The sequence below is a fragment of the Acipenser ruthenus genome, chromosome 20 (genome assembly GCF_902713425.1).
Source record: "Acipenser ruthenus chromosome 20, fAciRut3.2 maternal haplotype, whole genome shotgun sequence".
Taxonomy (NCBI): domain Eukaryota; kingdom Metazoa; phylum Chordata; class Actinopteri; order Acipenseriformes; family Acipenseridae; genus Acipenser; species Acipenser ruthenus.
Genome location: NC_081208.1, coordinates 16,091,882 through 16,103,582, shown reverse-complemented (window position 1 = coordinate 16,103,582; position 11,701 = coordinate 16,091,882). Strand labels below are relative to the sequence as shown.

The following is an 11,701-nucleotide window of genomic DNA, read 5'->3' as shown; positions in this document are numbered from 1 at the left end:
CTGCTTATAAATTAAATGAAAATACTTTTTTTAAATCCATTAGCTTAAACAGGATATTACTCTTATTCTAAATATATCACATAATATAAAGAGTTAGTCTCTAAAGGTTTTAAAATCAATTTCCCCAGCACCATTTTCACTGCTCCCCCATATTGTGAAGCTTTATTAAAAGTGTAGTAACACAAGATTAAAATCCACTTCCCTCTCTATCACTTCATTTCTCATAACTGGCCCTCCTGTTACTGTGCTGAGAAGCTTTTAGTTCTACACTTGATTTTATTTTATTGTTAATTCAGAAGATGCAATATATATATATATATATATATATATATATATATATATATATATATATATATCTGCTGTATATAGGTCACATGTTCTGATTGCTGCTTGCCCATTGGAGGGATTCTGAACTACAACACGATAGGAGCAGCAGCAATCTACAGCGTTTTCTTTCAGATATCTGCATGTTCCAAACTTAAGGATAAAAATGCAAGCGAAAAGAACTAAAAGATCTTCAACAGAAGAAAGAGGGGGAAAGTGAGAATGTTACTGGTGCTAATAGAAGGTAAGGAAATGGATTCTAAATCTTGGCTGGTGCTCTTTTAATTTCTCCACGGTTTCATTCCAGTCTGATTCATCACGGCTCATCCTCTTTCAGCGCCTCTGCGCTCTTTTTCTCCTCTCTGGATTTCTTTGACTGCTCGGTTCGAATGGCTTCCAGCCCTGGGAAGTGCAAATTCCCCCTTGCTCGCTGAAGGAAAACAATTTAAAAATTAAAAATGAGACGACTCTGCTCCTTTCACCGGGCAATGGTTACACTGCAGTGTACCGGGTCAACTTTAGCAACTGCTTTCACAGACTCCGATTAGCACTAGTCTCGGACTACCTTACCTACAGTAACATTGGATAGCCAAGGATCAGTGCTCATCAGGGTCTGTGAAAGCAGCCGACTGGTGTGAAGGGTGTCTCTCATTCTTAGAGATGTCATCTTGTACAAAACCTAGCTGCTCAAACCGTGCACAATGATTTCTGGTATAATAATGGTTATGTATAGTGCAGTAACCTATTATAAATCACAAAGACGAAGACTGTACTCAGGAGCTGCTATTGATCTGTTTCAGTATGAATCCAAAGGGTTTTGAATAGAACGGCAGGGGTTCCAGAACCCCAAGAATCTGGAACCCTGGTTAAGGGTTCTGTTGGATAGTGGAACTCACCTTTCTCTGGTAACGGTACATTAGGAGCGCAATTAGAAGCAGCACCACAAACAGGAAGGAGAGGAGGGTTACCGCGGCAACCTTGTTGGAAGACTGGGCCAGGGCAGAACCTTGGAGCTGACCTGCAATGGAAGTTCAGAGGTCAGAGTGAAACAATAGAAAGTTGTTAAAACAAAGTTCCCTTTAAAGCACACACTCTCCCACAGACAGGCACCCCTGAACAGAGCTCTCAGAATCATGTCTACTCCCAGTATGTCTGGTACAGCGGAGCGTCACCATTACCTTATACTTTGCCTCTAGTGGATGTGACAAATACTACATACTACTACCAGACAGTAAATGTGGTATTTCTTACTCCACTAGGGGGCAGAGTATTACACTCTGGTGTACCAGATGTACTGATAGTTTAGACATGATTCAGAGAGCTCTGTTGAGGCCACAGGTTACTGGTCACACTGGTATTGCTGATTTAAACATAAATTATGTGCTGTGTTAGAAAAAGACAGACTTCTAATGAAACAATTTTAAATTACACCCCTCTCTTAGTTTCTTGTCATTTTCCTATTAGTTAAAGCATTTAGACATAGAAACATGTATGCACACTCCAAGTGCTTTAGACATATCAATTTCTCTTCACATTATTTAGTGGTTGAAGCAAAGTCCCAATTTGCATTTCATGAAACATAGTGTACCCTTTTGTAGGTGCAGTAGTGGCAGAAATCCACTAGAGGGCATATAGACAAAGAGAAGCTCTATTACAGCCAGACTCACATATAGGATGCTCTGAAATTGCACCTGCTGTTTGTGCGTCTCATGGGTGCAGCAGTGTTTTCCTCACCTGTGACGTGCAGTTGGAATGGGATCTGTCCCACCAGGATCTCCTTGCTGTATAGAGAGCAGACCCATTCCCCTGCGTGCTGCTCACTCACTCTGGGGATGAGGAACGTTCTGTCAGAATTCAGACCCCCCAGCTTCGCCCCTTTACTCGTCAGCAGAGAAGCCTGCTTCGGGGGGTCAGTGGGGTCAGTCTGGTTGGAGTTTGCGGTCACTTTCGTCCACTCGAACCTGTCCACTTGTGAATAGTCACTGAGAGTGCAGGTCAGAGACACTGACTTCCCTTCCGAGACCAAACCACTGGGCTTCACTGAGACTGGAATCAAAGGGGACATTATACAGGTGAGAATACAGAACTGCACACAGACAGACAGACAGACAGACATTGTCCCAGAGTAATGTTTTGCAGTTTGACGACCCTTTTGAGTCTCTTTTGGTTCTTTGTGCCCAGTTTACAATGGCATAGCAATATTTCCTGAGCCTCACCCCCTCTCCTTAGTGTTTTTCAGAGCAGTCATATCGAGATCAGCTATCTGACGCATCCCATTTAATATGTTTTGAGTCTGATTCATTATACAGATAACTGAATAGTGTCAAAGATATTTAAAAAACAATAGACACCAGACTGCTCATCAAATACAACATGGATGTACTTGCATTTTGACAGTACTTGTGTCTACAAAAGACCCCCCGTTGTAGTCATTTCAAACCCATTACAAGCCTTGAATGGGATACTTCACTCCTAGATCAAGAGCCATATTGTGGAGCTCAGTGACATACAGGGTTCGAGAGCCCTCCTCCAGACAGCCCCCCCTCACCTGATGCCACCACGAGCCTGACGCTCCTCTCAATCCTCTTCCCGTGGACGCTGCCGGAGCAGGTGTAGACCCCTCCGTGTCTGAACTCCACAGAGGGGATGAGCAGGGAGGCGTCACGGCCGCTCGGAGCAGCGCGGGACACTGGCACCACGGAGGAGTCTGCTCTCCACTGCCAGCCCGTGTGGGACGGAGTCAGGCCAGCACTGAACACACACGGCAGGGTGGCTGGGAGCCCCAGGCTGCCGTACACCACGCTGCCACTGCTGGGGGGACTGGAAATACCTGCACCAGGAATTCAGAATTCAGTATCAGTCAAAACCAGCCAGGGATGGCAACAGTTTAATAGACGTCTCAACCTTTTACTATTTGTTCATGACTTATTTCCTAAACATATAACCATTGTCAAAGAAATATGTGTGAAATGCAGAGTTGAGCTGTAGTGTTTGTACAGTGCACATGAATGTAATAAATGTTGCAGCACATCATTAAACAGCAACAGCTCTCTGATGGTGGGCTTCTCATGACAGCTTTTCTGATTGGATTAAACATGCTAATCCTACAGTTTAAATGTTTTAGAAATCTAACAGAGTCTAATGTCCCTGATGCCAGCCCTGAAGCAGTGAGAATGTTATTTAATAGAACAAATTGAAAACATTTTTGATAGTATTTACATTTTTGTAATATACATTTTCTTAAAATATCTGATCATGAGTGCTGTTGTATGATTCTTTATTGCTGTTCCTGCTTAGATCATTGTTCACCAATAATATCTTTCTCAGCTAAGGGCACCTGCAAAAGGCTCCTAAAAGCTGAATTAATTTCTGAAACCTATTATAATCTATACCTGTATTCTATATTTACAGCTGTATTTCCGACTTTATGAAAATTAGTTAATTCTATTGGAGGATGCAAAACTTTTGGCCATAGCTGTACAAAAGGGTTAGTCTTACCAGCACTTTCTTATCATTTATTGAAGTGAGCCCAATCATTATTAATTATGAATATTAAAATCAATAAATTAAGTGTTCAATAATTACCCAGCACTTCCAGTGTGTAGCTAACTCTGGCAGTGCGCCCCTGGTATGACACTTGACATGTCCAATTCCCAGAGTCCTCTCTGTCAAGGTCTTTGATGTCCAGGCTGCGTTCTCTGATCTGATGCTTGCGAGAGGACTGGAGCACGATGCCATTCTGGAGCCAGCTCACCCTCGCCCCCTGTGGCCAGTCAGAGGCACTGAACCGCAGGGTCAGCGACGAGCCCTCAATGAAGGGGCCGGCAGTGACGGGAGACACTGGGAGAGGAAAGCAAATCCAGTTAAAGTCATGCTACATATTGTCTGTGTCTCCCTACAGCACTCCCTTCTCCCTCATCATTCAATAACCCACTAATGTAATTCATTCACGATTAGGCTGTGTTGACAGTAAAGTGTAATGGGCTGAACTTTACATTGTAAGGGCTTTTCACTAACTCAGTGAAGAGCATGCAAGACCACCGAAAAGCAAACTTTCTTGAACCTGTTTGGTTCTTTACCTTGCATGACGTGCAGGTGAATTAACCTCTGGAAGTTCTCTCTGTCGTAGCTGACCGCACACCTGTATGGCCCCGCGTCAGACATCCGGGTGTCCTCCACAGCCAGAGAGAAATCTCCACTGTGAAAGCGGGGCTGGTGAGCTTTTGCCCGCTTATTAGTGAGGCTGCTCCAGAATTCCAGACCACTCTTCTCACTCCTCCACACCGACCTCTCAGCACTGTCAGCAAGAGAGAAATGTAACAATGAAGCCATTACTGATCACCAGGGTTTAAACATTTCCTGATATTTAACAGATTACATCATAAACATATTCCTGATATTTTCATACTGCTGTTCAATTTTTTCAAATTGTTTTGAAGGATTATGAACATCCTGTTTCTGTTTCTAGTGTTCTAGTTCTGTTAACTACTGATAAATGTATGGTTTATACATTTCTGAGGCAACGCACTTCTTAAACATGAAAAAAACAAAAAAACAAAATAAATAATAAAAACATACTGAAGTTTGGCTCACCTTTTGCTGAATATTTTGAACCAGTGGACTGTCGTGCCTCTGTTAACTCCGTGAGGCAGAGGAGTTTTCAAACAGGGTAATAAAACTCGAGACCCAACGCCCGCGAAAATATGTTCCTCTGCAGAGCTGCGTGATACTGCGCGGGAAAAACAAAACAAGACAGACACGACCTTTCATTTAAAACAGCGACTTCGAAACTTTCATGGCGTTTTCATGTTAGATAAGGCTCCTTCGGAAACCAAATAAAAAATGAAAATAAAAATGAAATCGCAACAAGTTAATTTAATTCACATCGTACTTCAGTGTGTAGGTGCGTTTTGTTCGCTGCTTCCATGTCTGTTTTGCATCTGTCCAGTCGAGCCCCTTTCCCTGTCTCTTATACAACAAGATTACTGTCTGTCTCCTCACTAATATAAACTAATAGAAGTGACTCTGTCCAGTCGACCACCTTTCCCTGAACCCGGCATTTCTCAGTTTACAACAATCTCCCATTGTACAAGCACAACAAACTATAGTAAAGTGCACCCTTCCTTATAATAATAATAATAATAATAATAATAATAATAATAATAATAATAATAATAATAATAATAATAATCTCTACTTACCATCACAGAACAGAGCAATCCCAATAAGCAAAGTGAATAAACAAAGCATGATTTTTTTTTCTTATTTAAAGCTTGATAATCCTTAAGTAATATTTGAATTCTATTGATTTTGTTATAATGTATAATTCTCAGTTATAATCAGTAATAATACGATTATATTTGCTTCTTACAACCTAAAATATAATAACAATAATAATGATAAGAATAGAAAACAGATTATATTTATGTTTTGCGTTATATTTTGCGTTGCCAATGTCTTTATTCTTATAATCCTCAATGCAATTTTGCAGCAATAATAATAGCAATAATATTTTTAAAAAAGTAATACAAAAAATATGATTATATAAAATAAACTTGTAAAATCTGCAGGGTTGTAATATAACTCAGACTGGCATCCTCTGAGTAAAGCGTTGATTCTAAACTCTGCGCTGTTCTGGAAAACACCTACCTTTAGAACGGGCGTAAACTCATTTACATATACGTCACATGGGAACCTCAACTCTCTAAACAATAGATACCAGAATTCGAAGTAGAACAGACGGCTCGTTGAGACAGTACACGTGTGTGTGTGCGTGTGTGTGTGAGGTCACACAGTTTGATGATTTAAATTCATTTCTTTGAAGTTTTATTTTTTTCCAAATCTCGGTTTGACTCTCGTCTGTTGGAAAATCTGATGATAAGCATTTTTAACTTTACTGGCAGACAAATATATGCAGTTTGCACGACCCCCTTCCCCCCTGTGCCACTACACTGGCAATGCACTGGTTCTGTATTATACTGGGAGGCAGTGGTTGAACAAGTATAAGGCAGCTACAATGGAATTAAGCGTGCCATTGGGAGAATGGGACCACAATTGTCAATGTCTGCCTGTCTGTCAGTCTGCGTTTTCATTGAAGATCATTTGAGAAGGGCATGCTTAGAATACGGCCCCATTCTTCCAGTGGCATCCCATTGTAGCTGCCCTATTCATGTGCCATCATGGTCCCTCAGTATAATACAAAAGTATTTCATTGCCATTGAAGTGCCACTGCCCGTCTGCATTTCTCTCTCCCCGAGCCCTGCTTTTCCGCCTCTCTCTCCCCCTCTTCCCCCCCTCTCTCTCTCACCCCCATCGCTCTCTGTCTTCATTATTGTGGTTTCCTGCTAATCTTATCTCTTATTCTGTAGGACTTCCTTTCTGTTGAAGCTTTACAGAACCATACATTTGTGTGAGAAGAGACAGAAACTGTTCAGGGTCCTTGCTCCCTTGCTTTCACACAAAATGGCATGTCAACTTGACTTCCAGTTTTCTCTGTGCAGAGTTTCAGATCAGCTGTTTTGAACCTCTAAACAAACTACAAGTACAGCATCGCAAGATCTGCTCAACAAACACCAGAAGAAACAGAAACTTAATGTTGACCTCATTACATTGATGAAGGCTTGAACCCCATACCCCATTAGGATTTTCTACAATGGTTTTTGCCACAGTTGTTGAGGGAAACACACATTACAGATGCACACCTCCTAGTGGTCATTTCTAAAAGCACTTCCTTGCTCCAGTGATTTAGCCTTCAGGAGTCTTTTCAGAAGCAGCAGCCAGTGCTTGGAAAGGAACATCAAAGTACATAATAATCTAAGCAGTAACAGCAACACAGAAGTATGCACACACAATAAGACACAAAACAGCCAATGCAATATTTAAAACATGCAAATGATGCAGTGCAGCTGTGCAGCAGGAGTTATTTATCTTTCACACCTGAGTCGAATCCTAGGCTGGTTTTGATCCCTTTTAAGATTTGTGTTGTGGTTTGCACAGTGTAGTAATAGGCTCCACTCAACAACACCAGCATTTCTTAAAGCATTGTTTTTGCATAATATCTTAACCACAATATTTCCAGTATGACTGAAGCTGTGCAGCTCTGATGCACTGTGTATGAGGTGGCAGCACACACTTTTCCAGCTGTTTTTGCATATTCTGTAAACTGTGAAAGAGAGGTGACAAAGTGTGAAAAATATGTTCCCTCTGTGCTCCCATTCTACCAGTGGCAGACTCACCCCATTGTAGCTGCCCTATACTATGCATTTACCATAAATTAATTTGCTTTACCATGCCTCTCTGTGCTTTACAATGCATACCATGCTTTCAACAAACTTTATTACACTTTGCCATGTTTTTCTAGTAAACTGTTTATAATACAGGACCATTATTGCATCATTGCTGTGGTAGTGCCCCTGTCTGTCTGTCTGTCTACATTGCCAGTGAAGATTCTTTGAGTTAGCATACTCCAGTCCCAGTCTACCAATATCAGCCTCTTTATTTAGTAATATTCTTGAAGTATGTCTTTTGCGACACACATCAGGAATATTACTAAAATTCATTTTTATCATCTAAGAAATATTGCCAAATTGAGAAGTGTTCTTTCCTGCATGCTTTTGTATCTTGTAGAATTGATTATTGCAATGCCCTATTCTGTGGTATTCATAGCTGTTATATCTAGACTGCAATTTATACAAAATGCTGCAGCTAGAATTTGAACCGGGACTAAGAGACGAGATCGCATTACTCAGCAGTGTGGAGTAGTGGTTAGGGCTCTGGACTCTTGACCGGAGGGTTATGGGTTCAATCCCAGGTGGGGACACTGCTGCTGTACCCTTGAGGAAGGTATTTTACCTAGATTGCTCCAGTAAAAACCCAACTGTATAAATGGGTAATTGTATGTAAAAATAATGTGATATCTTGTAACAATTGGAAGTTGCCCTGGATAAGGGCATCTGTTAAGAAATAAATAATAATAATAATAATAATACTCCTGTGCTAGCATCTCTGCACTGGCTTCCAGTCCAAATCAGGATAGATTTCTCAGGTGTTGCTTCTAACTTATAGGGCATTAAATGGCCTTGTACCATCGTATTTAAATAATCTTTAATGCCATATATTCCGAGACTTATTGTGCCACAAATTCAGAAACAAAACACAGGTGGTAGAGCCCCACAACTCTGGAATGATCTGTCTAGCTCTGTAAGGGAAGCCCCAAGTGTCACTGCTTTTAAAACAAGATTAAACACACACCTTAATAATGTAGTGTTTTTCTGATAAAATTATATTCCTTTTATTTTTTGCCTTGTTTTACTGTTCCTGTTTTTTCTTCTCTTTTTCTTGCTTTCTTTATTACTATTTGTCAGTTTTTTTATTCATGTGAAGTGCTTTGCGTCAATTTTGATTGTGAAAGGTGCTATATTAAAAGATTATGGGGCTCCCAAGTGGCGCATCCGGTAAAGACGCTCTATAGTCTGGACGTCGCTGGTTCGAGTCCAGGCTATTCCACAGCCGACCGTGGACGGGAGCTCCCAGGGGGCGGCACACAATTGGCCAAACATCGCCCGGGGGGAGGGAGGGAGGGTTAGGTGGGCCAGGGTCTCAGCTCACCATGCAGCAGCGACCCCTGTAGTAGGGCCGGGCGCCTGCGGGCTTGCCTGTAAGCTGCCCGAGAGCTGCGTTGTCCTCCGACGCTGTAGCACTTGGGTGGCTGCATGGTGAGTCCGCAATGTAAAAACAAACGGTCGGCTGACGGCATGCTTCAGAGGACAGACTATATTATAACCATTTCCTTTGTAGTGCCACTGTCTGTCTCACCCCATTGTAGCTGCTCTATACTTGTGCCACCATTGCCTCTCAGTATAATACAGAACCATTGCATCGCCATTCTAGTGCCACTGTCGATCTGTCTGCACTGCCATTGAAGATCATTTTAAAGTAATTTCTTGTAACTTCATGTAATTTCATGTAAATGATAGTAATTCGCAGTCATTTCCAGGTAGCGGTAACTATTTTGTTCAGGGTTAAAAACACTTAGAGATGGTTTCTCTGACGTATAGTTTTGTTTTTACATTGTCAAACATGAAAGTTTCAGCACTGAAAGAACGGTTCAAAAGTGAAACGGAAAATATTCATCAATGTGCGTGTGAGAATCCTAAAAGGAGTGTGAACCAAGCCTCTTGAAAGCCATTCTCTTACTTCTTATTAGCTTTATTAACATTATCACTGGCCCTCTGTTTTTAGGCGTTTCAACCATCGTTCAAATCCACTCTCTTACCGCAGAGTACTTTAACAGTAGACCCTCTTTGAAGGAGTGCCAACTAAGGATTCTATCAAATCCACGCCTTGCCTCTTATTAGCAATAGTGCAATGTTGTTAGTACTGATAAAAGGAATCTAACCCAATGCTAACATCTTGTTAAGCATGCATTTAAAAGGGCAGTGATAATGTTTCAACTGCTGATCAGAAATTTTATTTTGAAGCACTTCTTTAAATCGGTACACATGCTAATATGACCATAAATGATATCTCTTTCTTTCATTCTCTGTATCTCTCTATCTCTCTCTCTCTCAGCCTTGACTGGTAATTGTGTCACAGAATTGCATGGTGCAGTACGTGCTACTGCGACATTGTCAGAAGTCTCCGGAAATATTAAAATGTTTGAAATCCAACAGTATTGTTTTGAATCTGAAACGGGGTCTTGATGTGGGTGAGCTGTGACGAGTGTTCAGAGTTCACTTCAGAATGTCACACAAGACCACCGTGGAAAACAGATTCACTGCAGGGCTACACTCTCTGTGTTTACACTGTGCATGCAGAACTGACTACTGTCCAACACTGCGCCTGCAAAACTGACTACTGTCCAACACTGTGCCTGCAAAACTGACTACTGTTCAACACAGTGCCTGCAGAACTGACTACTGTCCAACACTGTGCCTGCAGAACTGACTGCTGTACAACAATGTGCATGCAGAACTGACTACTGTCCAACACTGTGCCTGCAGAACTGACTTCTGTCCAACACTGTGCCTGCAGAACTGACTACTGTCCAACACTGTGCATGCAGTGCAAGACTGATATGCCTAGTTTCCACTGCCTTTTCCCAGGTATAACTGAGCTGGCTGGTCTGGGTAAGGTGTAGCTGGAGGATATATTTGTTTTTATATTTGTTCAGCATATATTTAAAGGCGCAGTGATGATGTTTCAAGTGCTGATAAGACAATAGATTTTTAAGCACTTCTTTCAAGGGGTACACATGGAAACACGTGCTAATAGGACCAAAAAAAATGTGGAGAATCTATATTTCTCTCATTTTTTCTGTCTCTCTTTCTCTGTATTTCTCTCTCACTTTCTTAGCCTTGACTGGTAATTGTATCACAGAATTGTGTGGTGCAGTATGTACCACTGCGTCATTGTCAGCAGTCTCTGGAAATATTTAGATGTTTGAAATTCTAGTGTACTGTTTTGAAACAGGGTCTTGATGTGGGTGAGCTGTGAAGAGTGTTCAGTGTTCCCTTCAGAATGTCACACATTAGTCAAGACCACTGTGGAAAACAGATTCACTGCAGGGCTACACTCTCTGTGTTTACACTGTGCCTGCAGAACTGACTACTGTCCAACTCTGTGCATGCAGAACTGACTATTGTCCAACACTGTGCATGCAGAACTGACTGCTGTACAACACTGTGCATGCAGAACTGACTACTGTCCAACACTGTGCCTGCAGAACTGACTACTGTCCAACATTGTGCATGCATAACTGACTACTGTCCAACACTGTGCCTGCAGAACTGACTACTGTCCAACTCTGTGCATGCAGAACTGACTACTGTCCAACACTGTGCCTGCAGAACTGACTATTGTCCAACACTGTGCATGCAGAACTGACTGCTGTACAACACTGTGCATGCAGAACTGACTACTGTCCAACACTGTGTCTGCAGAACTGACTACTGTCCAACATTGTGCATGCATAACTGACTACTGTCCAACACTGTGCCTGCAGAACTGACTACTGTCCTACTCTGTGCATGCAGAACTGACTACTGTCCAACACTGTGCCTGCAGAACCAACTACTGTCCAACACTGTGCCTGCAGAACTGACTACTGTCCAACATTGTGCATGCATAACTGACTACTGTCCAACACTGTGCATGCAGAACTGACTACTGTCCAACTCTGTGCCTGCAGAACTGACTGCTGTACAATGTGCATGCAGAACTGACTACTGTCCAACACTGTGCCTACAGAACCAACTACTGTCCAACACTGTGCCTGCAGAACTGACTACTGTCCAACACTGTGCATGCAGAACTGACTACTGTCCAACACTGTGCCTGCAGAACTGACTACTGTCCAACACTGTGCCTGCAGAACTGA

The 11,701-nt window shown here is 41.9% G+C and overlaps 1 protein-coding gene across 1 annotated transcript; it reads right to left on the bottom strand.

Annotated features, from left to right (window-relative positions):
- Positions 1-364: 364 nt before the first annotated feature.
- On the bottom strand, positions 365-5,932 carry LOC117425196 (lymphocyte activation gene 3 protein-like). The gene is made up of 8 exons (XM_034041966.3): positions 5,526-5,932; positions 4,918-5,053; positions 4,404-4,621; positions 3,910-4,164; positions 2,873-3,154; positions 2,059-2,370; positions 1,221-1,342; positions 365-754 (listed from the first exon to the last, which is right to left on the bottom strand). Exons 1-8 carry the CDS (start codon positions 5,572-5,574, stop codon positions 641-643), a joined length of 1,488 nt encoding a protein of 495 aa, XP_033897857.1. The 5' UTR covers positions 5,575-5,932; the 3' UTR covers positions 365-640.
- Between the last annotated feature and the right edge of the window lie 5,769 nt (positions 5,933-11,701).

Bases quoted from the DNA above. Each gene is read 5' to 3' on its own strand.
- LOC117425196 (XM_034041966.3), bottom strand. From the start codon at position 5,574: ATGCTTTGTTTATTCACTTTGCTTATTGGGATTGCTCTGTTCTGTGAT. The intron at 5,054-5,525 runs GTAAGTAGAGAT...TTTCCCGCGCAG, and splicing joins GATTGCTCTGTTCTGTGATG to TATCACGCAGCTCTGCAGAG. The intron at 4,165-4,403 runs GTAAAGAACCAA...TTCCTCTCCCAG, and splicing joins TCACCTGCACGTCATGCAAG to TGTCTCCCGTCACTGCCGGC.